Below are 12,319 nucleotides of genomic sequence, written 5' to 3'. Positions count from 1 at the left end.
TACTGCTGCATATTAAATTAGTTATGTGTTGACTGCTTCTGTTTAAAAGTATAATATAATATTTAACTCTTTTTGATTGTTACAAAAATATGTTAATGGGTTATGATGTATTCAAATGAAATTATGTATCTATATATTTAATTAAAAAGTTTAATTATTAAATGAGAACTAAATCTAATCCATAAAAAGGATAAAAGTTAAATGGAACTCATTTATGGAAGAATTATTAGAAGAAGACAAACTTTAATTTAGACTTGATTCTGTGTAATTAATTAATTAAGAGAAAACTCTTAACTAATTTATCATTAAAATTAAAATTAAAATTAGATGATTAATTGTTCTAAAAATTTTAGTAATTAATTTCTTGGTTAATTAAAAAATTAAATATTTGAATATGTTAAAATTATGAATTATTCATGTCCCCTTGGGATTGATTCTGCATCACATTATTAAAGAACAAAATAAATAATACATAAATTCCTGATAGAACCGCCAGCCCGTGACCCTTTTTTAACTTTTATACTTGGAATATAATCGTCAATCCATTTTATAGATCACTAACTTCTTATCTCAAATTCTTTGAAAATAGTGTATTTAAAATTACAGATCGCAGTAGGAATTATATATATATATATATATACTCACTCATTCAATAATATATATATACTCGCATTCCATCTGGTTTTCTAAAATCCAAACTAGTCATACATAAAAATCTGATTTGATTTTCTTTGACAAAGAATTGAGAAGGTAATAGTGAATCAATTTGGATTACAATTATTTTCTCTTCATTATATATAACACAAAAATATGCACCTATGTGTGTATATATATATTTATATGAACCTCATAATACTCAAAACTCTTAAAAATTTGTTCATTAGATGATTTGGTTATGCAAACAAAAAGACAGCCAACTAATAAAACTTTACATATTTATGAATTTTGAGTTTAATTTCCACATTACATCTCACCTGAATACCGAAACAAATAAATATATCACTTCATTTTGATGCAAGTCTCTGAGCAAGAATCCACACAGCTTCCAACCTTCTCTTCACCTGATTAAAAACAAAACAAGAACCACCCATTAGTTCCAGAAAAGAAAAGAAAAGAAAAGAAAAGAAAAGAAAAGAAAAGAAAAGAGAAAGTTGCAGAAAGTACAGTACTTGGGTTTTGTTTGGAGCTGAGATTAGAACACAAGGAAGAAGCACATCCCAGCTTGCAGAAGTATTGAGTCTCCATCAACGAGGTTTTCAATATGCAGTTTCTTAAACAGGTGAGAGAACATGAAAATGGTGAATTGAAGAAGATGCATAAGATGAAACAACCTTTGTAGCAGTCTGAGAAATTATCAGACACTGTCCCAGCTGCTGATATTTGAAGAAAATTACTGCTAAATCCTATCACCAACATGCCAATTATTAGTAGCCGCTCACACTCAACTCTATATTTTCCCATCTTCATTTCTTCTTAATTTGCTTCATCTACATGTATCTATCTGTATATATATGCTAATCCTTTTCTTCTATTTATACAAGTAAAAATTTATTACTCATGTGCTTCAAACTTAGTGACCTCTTCACTTTTTACTTCCTGAATTAGGGTGGTTAAAATTTATCCTCCTCCCCCACCACCCCCATATATATATATATGTATATATCCAAAATACCCTTCATTAAATACTCATACACCCACCAATCTTTTGTTCTTGTTTTTTTTTTTTTTTTGCTTTTGGGCTTATGAAAGGAAGATATGTGTATCTATGAGGTGGGTGTGATGAAGTATGAGAACAAGAGAAGGAAGATAGCTAGAACCTAAATTGATTTTAATCTTATTAAAATCCTAGCATTGATAATTCATAACTAGATTTAAAATGATGACATCTTAATCAAATTGTCGATTGCGTTCATACAGAATACTTAGTTTCTTTCAAGTTGCAATTCCAAATTGTAAGCTCCTAATTACCTCCAATTGTTTAGAGAAAACTTTTAAAAAACTTGGTTGCAGCCAGAAGTTGAGGAGAGAAATTCTTTTGGGGCTAATTGATTAGATTTCATTTGAGAGAAACACACTAGCTTGGTGCTTCTTTTTTTTTTTAAAAAATCTTCTTCCTTTCTCATTATTCCCTTGAACCTCTCTTTGAAAAATCTCTTTCTAATATTTCTTGAAGATGGTGAAGGCATTTTAGGCTTTAGAACTCTTGATAGTTGTTTAATCTAATCAAAGAAATTATCATATCAATTGTGTTTACTCAGTTCTTAGATTTAATGCTTCATTTAATTGTACTTGTGAGAGTATTATGTTTAGTGCTACAAGTTTATAGTGACTTACATTCATTACCATAAAATGTTGGCTCAAAATACATATAAATAGGTGAACAATATAATAAGAATCCATCACTCCTTGTATAAAGTAAAAAACCTTATTACATACTATTTTGAGAACTATATTTGTATTTACTTTAATTAATTAATCTTTTAATATATTCAATTAAAGTTGATATAAAACAATTAGGACATTTTAATTATTGGAGATTAAATTAAAAGGGTCTCCATTAAACTTTGAGTAAATTAAGATCAATATATAAGATTACATTACAGTCTTAATTGTATCAATTGGATCAAAGGCCCATACATCATTGAATGATGCACTTTTCTTATACTCTCTTTTAAATATATATATATATATATATATATGTTTTAAGTAAAAGTGAATGCATGCAACATGATAGATGGAGTAAAATCTACAAAAATTTCATTTAGTTAATTGTTAATTGAATTTCTTGTTTGAACATATTAAACATAATTTATATTTTTATTTTAGTAGAATCTAATAAAATGTCCAACTATTTAGGATGTCAATAAATAATAATACTCTGTACACAAGGGTTCTTTTAAATTTTAATTTCAACCATAAGCTCTACGCTTCTTTGAATTACGAACCTCGGATCACATTATTCTTCTTGTTTGAATAACGTAGACAATTTCGACAACATTCCATTGTGCTAGTCCGTAAATGAAATGAATACTTAAGGATATAATTTGGTTGCTTGTGAGACATTTAATTTTTATAGCTACCCTATTATTACTAGTTACCAACTATCGAATTAAAAATTTCAAGTCTTGTAATAAATAAACATATTCATAAAATTTTCACATCAAATCTCATTTTTCTATTTTAATCCATTTAAAACCTAAGCACCATGAATATACTAAAGTAATTGTATAAATCTAGACGATAAAACAATCATGTAAACATAAAATGAACCCGTACTATATACATTTAAATGATATACATTGTATTTACATCCTCTAGAGTTCTTTAAGTTTTGATTTCAACCATAAGTTTTCAACTATCTCCAAAAATAAAAACTGAAGTAATTTCACATGTTATTACTAAAATTGATTCAGAGAATCTCAAATTAAAATGATTTCTCTTTTGTCACTACATTAACCTTAAAGAAAATTATTTTCGCTCGTTTTTTTTTTTTTTTTTTTTTTTTTTTTGCTTATCATAGTCAAAAGCTCTTAGATCTTCAAGTTTGATTTATTACCTTTTTTTTTTTTAAAAAAAAAATAAGAATCTAATTGAAATATTTTTTTCTATATAAAAATTTAGTATTATCGGTCAAACCATGTAAATTTACTAAAATAAATATTTTTAAATACATTATAAACATAATGATTTGTCAAATATATATCATTTTGATCGTTACTTAAACTTTCTTTCACGCAATGTTTAGAGTTGAATCCATTCATTGTTACTTAGAGATTGATGAATAAAAATTAACTTAAGTTTTCTAATCATAATTTTAACTTAACTGATAAAAAATTTTAATCAATTAATTCATGTATGCAACGAGCTATACTTGATTAAAACTCATAATCGAATTCATTATCTTAGAATTAATTAATCCCATCTTATATTTATGATTGACCTTCTCTAGTAACTCAAAGTTTAGAAACAATTCAATTAGACTAACGGACATGACCCATTAAATTCAATTATCTAAATTAGCAATAAGATTTTTAATTAATCTTAGTGATCTACAACATACTACGTAATTAGATAGATCATATATCATTACTATTCCCTAAGCCAATTATCTAGTTGGATTAATCGTGCTTATTAACCACAAATAACACTCCATGCATAGGATCTACACGAGTCAATCCAATGAACTCATTTACTTATACACTTTCTCATACATCATCTATATCAAATGGTTATAAGAATTAACAACTATATCAAATGGTTATAACGTCGTATATACGTTAATATATAAATTTTATATTAAATGAGCTTACTATTACATAAAAGATAAGATTTTCTATATGTACTGGTTGTTTGCAATTATTTTTAGTACGACGAAATTCTCTTCCTTTTAACTCAACAAAATTAAAACAGATGCAAACGCGGAACTGTTAAATTCTATTTAACAACTTTGAAGAAAGAAGTGGAATGTAATCGAAACATGTGGAAGTACATAAATTTGCTACGATGGCGATGTACCATAGCTCAGAAGTATTTTTTTTCCGATGAGGTAATAGTTATTTACCCTTAATGAATCAAAACATTTATTATATCAAAAGATCTTATGAACGTTCAAAATGCGAAAGTCATGTGTTTAATTATTTGGTTTAGAGTGTTCAGTCAGGTTGTCTTGATCCTCCCACAAATTTTCCAATTCTTCTTATCTGGATATATACATATATATTTATATACTTAACTGTTTTAGAGATGGAGAAAGAAATAGATACATTTCACATTTCTTATTCTCAAAGTAACAATTATGTTGTAGGATGCTTTTCAGTGAAGAAGCAGTAACAGGCCTGTTACAGTTTGTTGGCCCAAATGTGAAATCTGATTGTATGTAATTGTTTTGAACACTGTGGGAGGTAAAAAGAAACTAGTGAATGTATATATAATACTACAAGAAGAAAAAAAAAAAAAAAAAAAAAAAACTACATATTATATGTATGTGTGTATATATATATATATATATCCTACAAGAAGGGAAAAAAAAAAAAGTACATATTATATGTATATATATATATAGGAAATGACTAAGTAAAGGTGGTGGGGAGTAAAAGTTGGTGTGGATTATAGAGAGAGATGATTAGTCAATTAGGGTAATGATTATAAACCCAGAAACTTGATTACATGCAAATAAAGTGTTGCACATACTTCCAATAACTTGGTATATTCCAAAGAATAAACTTGTCCCACTTATTTCCCTTTTCCCCCAACTGCTCTCACAATCTAACCCCATATATATATATATATGTATATATATGTATATGTATATATGTATGTGTGTACTATCATCGCCCACTATAATGTCAACCGATCACTGTGGTATATTTATCTTTCGCTTTAGGAAAAAACCATTCCCTTTTTTTTGTTACCCATACAGATAATATAATATATATATATATACCCATTAATACAATGCAATATATATAGATTTATGAATAAAGATTTTAAGAGTTTGAAAGGCTTGGGTTACCTTGTGTGCAGGTGTGAATGTTGCTTTAATTGAAATACAGTCCAAACTTTATAAACTCATACGCAAGGAAGATATTCTATTCCAAATTTCCATACACCAATATGTAAATATTATATATATATATATAAGCAGTTATGTTTTGAAGGTACGTAATGGTAGTAATTGTTAGGATAATGTATGGACATTAAATTAATGTATAATTAATTCTTTTTATGTTAATAATGTAAATCTACTTTAAGATTTTTAAGACAAAGGGAAAGAAGAGAAAGAAACGTATACAAGTCTTGCGATTGTGAATTCCAAAGGCTGGCTAAATATTTTTATGATCAAGACTTTAGCCATTATTAAACTGGTCTTATAGTTTCCAATTCGAGAGGGCTTTGAAGAGAGCAAACATAGCTTTTGGAATTTTTAGCTTCTTAGGGTTTCTTCTTCATTATAAGAATAATGTTTTAAATGAGAAACGAAAGATTTAGGATGAACCCTCTTAAAATCACTTAACTTTTCCCCCTAGAAAACACATATCAATCTAAAGTTTACTCGAAAGAAAGACATATAGGGTTTCTGTCTTTCAAAAAGATGCATGAATGATGACCCTTGAAACTGGCATGATTAGGTATTTGTAGCAACTCAAATTCAAATATATTCCCAGTTATGGCACACACCTATCAAAGTCTTCCCCAACACCCACTAAAGAATATTCTTCTCACCTTTTGAGTGAGAGAAAGAGAGAAAGATAAAAAAAAGGCCATACCCAAAAGCTATTCTGCTTAAATTCTGGTTCATCAATTGTGGCTGCACACACATATACATATTGCATGTATAATATAATATAATATATATTTTGCCCTAACAAATTGCTTAATACTTACACAAGTATATTTTTTATTTTTAGTTTTAGAGCTTTTGCTTGTCGCCGCGTAGTGCGAGATGTCCATGTCCTTGTCCCTTGTGGCTTCTGATTTCAATAGAATCTAAATTAAATTAATTTTCAGAGTAGTCTTTTCAACTTCTGATTGTTTGTTTTCGGCCATGAATTATCAAAAAAAAAAAGAAAATATTTTTTTAGAAAAGTTAAAAGAGAGGTTTATTTAGCTTCTAATTAATACTCTTTTATTTTCTTTTTATTTTAAACACACACAACACAAGAATATGTCTCTCTGTCATTTTCCATGACATGCTACATTGAAATATATATATATATATATATAATTCTATATATCACCGCAAACTAGTTTTTTTTACGTGTACTGTTATTTCTCTCCTTTACAAAGAGTATACATACAAATAAGATTATTGAGAGATTATTAATTAGTTTAGTTGTTAATTAACTATTAACTAACCAACACTAATACTCATCCTCAAGATGGATTGAAAAGATTATGAATGGTCATCTTGGATACCAACTGGAAAAATAAAGGAGAAAAAAACAAGCTTGCCAAATAGATCAACTAATTGATACCGAGACCAGACTGGTTTCTAACAAAATGATAATTAATCTTAATATATTTGGTGCCCTCATGAAAAATCATATTAAAAATTGTATATATGATAGCTTGATTGTCATAAAGTAAGTTAGTTAAACTATTAGATCTGAATGCAAAATCATTTAATAATTATTTTAAGTTACATTAATTCAGGTTTGAAAGGTAAGAACCTTATATTTTGTTACGTGGAATACTACGAGAGACTGTAGATAACTTATTGAATTTTTATAAAACTAACGAGTTACCCATGTTAAATAAAATGAAATAACACATTATTAAGGCATGACACAAAAAATGGAAACCAAGAGTAAATTTACTTTAGATTTGTTTATCTTCTCTAAAATTAAAAAAATTTGTGATTTAAGGTTCAAAAAGATTTCTCCAATAATCTCTTATAAAAATATCATTAGTTTTAAACTCGGAAGTAGTTGCTACTTAAAATATATATAAAAGTATATTTTTAGTGTTATATTGAACGGTTATGAATTTAGTGCGGAAGCGAAATAAATAGTTAAAGTTTACATTTCTTACACAAAAAACTTAAAGTCTCAAATAGTGTTACGAGAATTACCTTTTGAACGAAATACAAAAAAAAAAAAAAGGAAATAAACGAAAAATAAATAAAATTGGTATCCTACTCGCAACCTTCTTGTAGATCGGGTTCTGAATCTTAATCTTTTTGATCTGAAATGGTTAAATAAAGAACAAGTTATACAGCCTAATAAGAATATCACACTACTCACCAAAACATAAATGAAGATTGGTAGAAAAATCAAAACAACTAATGGAGCTCTTAATTAAACAAATTCATTTATCATAAACAGAATCTTTTACCATCTACTTACCGTAGTGAGATTTACAAAATAACTTATAGAAATAATAACATAACTCAGATCATGATTTCATATGTAATTGATTTGAATAACACTTCTATTATTTATCAGCCTACTGGTAGGCATGGGGGTTCATAGAGATGTCTCCACAATATGTGAACCCTTTCTTTTAACATTTTCAATTAACGGACCGTCCTCATACCTCGTTCGGTATGAGCACCAAATTACTAAATCTCAATACCCCGTCCGGTATGAGAGTGAAACGAGCCGTTCTCATACCTCGTCCGGTATGGGCGCCAAATTATCAAGTCTCAATACTCCATCCGATATGAGACAACGTTCACGGTAGGGTTCCCTATGCACCCGGTCCGTCCACCATCTCTCAAGATATCCAGTAAAGCTGTCATTTTATTCATTCACTTAATCACACAGTTCCCATTTACCTTTAATTTTCAGTTTTCCAATTCAACCATAATCACATAAAATAAACAAAACATGCATTAGAGAATGCAATTATATCTCAGTTTCTCAATTTAACAGTAGTCACATAAGGCAGAAATACATACATTCAAAACCATAAAATAAATCAATCAGACATTATCATGCACTCATATTGTAAAATAAAACAATAGGGAATAATTTTCGGTTCTGCCTCCATTAGTAACCCGTAATTAATTATAGATATTTTTTAAATTGCACAAAATACCGTATTATTGTTAATTTGACTTCAATTCCATAGCAGAGAATATGGTGAGAGATTCTTACTCAATTTGATGTCCGAAAAGTTAAGTTGTTGATTGCACCTACTGGCGATCCCGGGTTCCCTGAATTTTTTTTTCGAAGATTAAAACGCGTTACAAATACCTACAACTATCCCAAAAAATCCAAAAAATAATATCAGGACCCCTTTTTTGCCAATTTCAGAATTCCAACGCGGCGGCTTCACCGTGTTCCGATGACGGCGGTCCGCCTCGGGTTGGCTGTTTTCGGCCGAATTGGCTGGTTTTGCATTAATCCCTGCGAGAAAATACGTTAAGAGACTTCGGTTGGCCCAAAAAAAATTGAAAAATCAAAACTCACTGGCGGCGGGGTTCTTCGATGCGGTGACTCTGCCGACTCACTTTGCGATTGGGTGTTTTGTTCCTGCGCGCGGGTGGAGGGGTGGTGGGGTTTGGTGGCTAGGGTTAGGGTTTGGTATGAAGAGAGTTATTTATATCCGTCTCTATTTAATCTAGACCGTCTATCACGTTTGATCTGTACCGTCCGATCACGATTAAATAGATAGTGAATCTGGACCGTTGATCTTATTTAAATCTGACCGTCCGATCGCATTTGGAGAAGGAACGCATCCGGGCCGTCCGTGCGTGCGGGAACGGATCTGGGCCGTTCGATCGCGGGCATGCGAATCGCCCGCGTGGCCTCCTGCATGGTACCGCGTCAGTGTCCATTGCCACGCGTCACGTTTTGGTTCGTTGAGGCTACTGACCGGGCATCCTATGTGGTACAACTTTCTTAAATTATATTTTGAATTCCAATTTTCGATTTTTCTTTCAAAAATACATCAGAACTCAAATTTTCACCCATTTTTTCTCAAAATTATTTTCAATTTCATCCTCCATCAAATTTCTTTTAATTTTTCACTAAATTAAAATAAAAAATTAAAAAATTTATAATTATAAATTAATTTAATTTTCATTAAATTAAATTTGGGCATTACATATATAGTTGCTTTATAACGTTGCTGAATATTTTTGATGCTACATCGCCCACTTTCTAACTCATTTTATTAATATAAATCTAATTTATCAATTTCGTTTGTATTTCAATTCAATTATCGTAATCTAAATAAAACTTTTCAAAAGGTTTGCTAGGGTGTTAATATTTTGATCAAATTCAAATAATAATTAAAAAAAATATAAATAATGTCTATCTCTATTTTTATTTGAAAAAAAAATAAGAAAAGAAAAGTTCAAACCACTATCTTCCTATACATTAAAATAAAATTTGGAGAAAACAAGTAGCAAACTTTATGGTGGTAAGACGTTTTAGGTATAAATTAATTAATTAAGTGAGACTAGTCAAGAGAGAGGTGCTACAATGTTGTGAGTCTCAAATGGTGGAAGGCAAATTAGGAAACTAACCACTCACTTTCCCGATAGGGATTTGTGTGTTCAGACAATATCAAAAGTGTGTTTTTGGATGACTAAAACTTATTAGATTAGATTATCTTGGATTTTATAAAGACAAAAAAGTAGTTTCCTAATTGTTTAAAAGAAAAGTTTCCTATTTCATTGTGGGGGTTGACTTCTGGACTTGACATAAAACGGTGTGTAGCATTTTCTTTATTTCACAATTAATGGGCATTCATATTTCCTGTGTTGACCTTCTCAACAAACCCACAGTTTTCTATTTTTCCCACCAATTTCCCCCTTTGCTGCTGTCATACAAAGATATCCACTAACACTAAAACATATTCAACCCTTTTTGTTGGAAATCTAATTCATTCTTTAATATAATATACATTTATTTTTTTTATATCTTCTTTATTCATTGTACGTTAATTTAGTTTACAATGTGTTTTGAAGTTCTTGTATAAACGAATATTTTACAGAGTCGACAGAAAATTCTATTAATAACTTACAGTTTTGATTCTTTAAAATAATCGAACGAATTTAATAGATATTTTTAGAAGGATTTTATGACTATAGATCGAACCGATTCAATTTTTATAATAAAATAATTGGTTGTTCGTATATTAACTGTACTTAACGTTTCTTTTTTTGGATCAATATATGTTATATTATTGAATACATAATATTTAATATGAATATTGATCTAGTTAGAATGTGATACGTGTCTAACAATGTTACTGTATATTAATAATTAAAAATTAAATTAATTTTTTTTTAAACATACAGAAATTAAAATTATTCAAAATATATAAATACAAATTTAAATACCTTTCACACAAGCTATATATTAAAAAAAAAAAAATTAAAAAATCCTATAAAGACTAAATAGTAACGTGATCAGACTTTTTTTTTTTTTTTTAAATTATTTTATTAAATAAAATAATTATTACATCATTACTGTATAATACAGTAATAATTCACCCACGTCGTCCCAAAATAAAATACAAAAAAATTATTGTAATAAAATATATATGTTATATCCACTAAAATATAATATATAAGTCTTTTCTTCAAGTTCTAATTGTATAGTACCATAATGGAAATATAACATAAATATAATTAAATTTTAAATGAAAAATAAAATTATTTATTTTCGGCATGTAAATATCTTTTCATAAAGTTATAATAATTAAATGGAATTTAAAATGTATTATCTGTTTTTAACAAATATAATATGTGTATATGTATATATGTATGTATGTATATATATATATATATATATCTATTACCTAGGCAACTAATAATATTTTGATTGATGTATTATATATACAAGTATATAACCTCTGTTAAAGGGATAATCAATCTTTTGATTGAATATATTACAACCTTAGAACTTGGAGATGTTTTCCTATTTATAATAGATTTGTACAAAGTCTATAAACACATATAAATTAAATGTATGTATGTATGTGTATATATATATATATATATGTATGTCTTGATTCTTTTGTTTGAAAGTGTATTATAAACAAAACTTGCCCATACGCACCTTCCAAGTGCGAAATCAGGAAAGCATTTGCATTAACTTAAATGTTGAAAATTCATCTTGGTTTCCTATTTTAGTAGACTTGTATTACAAGGCTTGTCTGCCTTTACAAAAATCTTCGTAACATTAAAAAAAAAAAAAAGTTAAAGCACATGAAATTATTTTTATATTTTTATTTATAACCCATATGACTACTAACATGTCTTTATAAAATAATTAAATATAGACAAAAAAATAATCTTTTAAAAATTAATATTAAATATTTTCTGTTTCTTGCTCCTCTTGCTACCATGTCATGAATATATATATAATAATTTCTTTAATTTCATGATATCTCATATACTTTACATTAAAAATTTATGAGGTCAAATTAGTATTCATTTACACAGCATATATATGTATATGTATATGTATATATTGAGATAATGATCTTAAAATAACTTTAATTAAACACATGAAGAATTAAGTGAGCCATCTAATTGTCGTCAAGAAGCACTTATTATTATTACCAACCTTCCTGTAGGCTTCCCCTTGGAATCAAATCCAGCTGGTCGAAGTATTAATTTACATGTGTATGTATACATGTGTGTGTGTATGTATAGATTACCAGCCTTCATGTAGGCTTCCTTTAATGGGAATCTAAGAGAATATACTCCCAGCTGGTTGAATTCAGAAGGTTAACGTAAACAAAATTGAATATTTACACCTTCCAAAGTGGCCATCATCACTACATCATAATCACACAAAATCAACAATTTTCATGTGGGTGTATGACCACAATGTGTGGTTACATTTTCATGATCTCATGA

General features: G+C 28.3%; 1 protein-coding gene across 1 annotated transcript; it reads right to left on the bottom strand.

The window, feature by feature from the left end:
• Nucleotides 1-853: 853 nt before the first annotated feature.
• LOC148266065 (uncharacterized) lies at nt 854-1,530 on the bottom strand. The gene is made up of 2 exons (XM_088219887.1): nt 1,170-1,530; nt 854-1,061 (listed from the first exon to the last, which is right to left on the bottom strand). Exons 1-2 carry the CDS (start codon nt 1,465-1,467, stop codon nt 1,000-1,002), a joined length of 360 nt encoding a protein of 119 aa, XP_088076013.1. The 5' UTR covers nt 1,468-1,530; the 3' UTR covers nt 854-999.
• Between the last annotated feature and the right edge of the window lie 10,789 nt (nt 1,531-12,319).

The sequence above is a fragment of the Carica papaya genome, chromosome 5, assembly GCF_054855325.1.
Source record: "Carica papaya isolate Zhongbai chromosome 5, ASM5485532v1, whole genome shotgun sequence".
Taxonomy (NCBI): Eukaryota; Viridiplantae; Streptophyta; class Magnoliopsida; order Brassicales; family Caricaceae; genus Carica; species Carica papaya.
Note: the sequence above shows the minus strand (reverse complement) of the source record. Positions and strands in the feature narration are given on the sequence as shown.

Coding starts and splice junctions, on each gene's coding strand:
- LOC148266065 (XM_088219887.1), bottom strand. CDS start 1,467: ATGAAGATGGGAAAATATAGAGTTGAGTGTGAGCGGCTACTAATAATT. Junction 1,062..1,169: donor CAGCTCCAAACAAAACCCAA/GTACTGTACTTT, acceptor GTTTTTAATCAG/GTGAAGAGAAGGTTGGAAGC.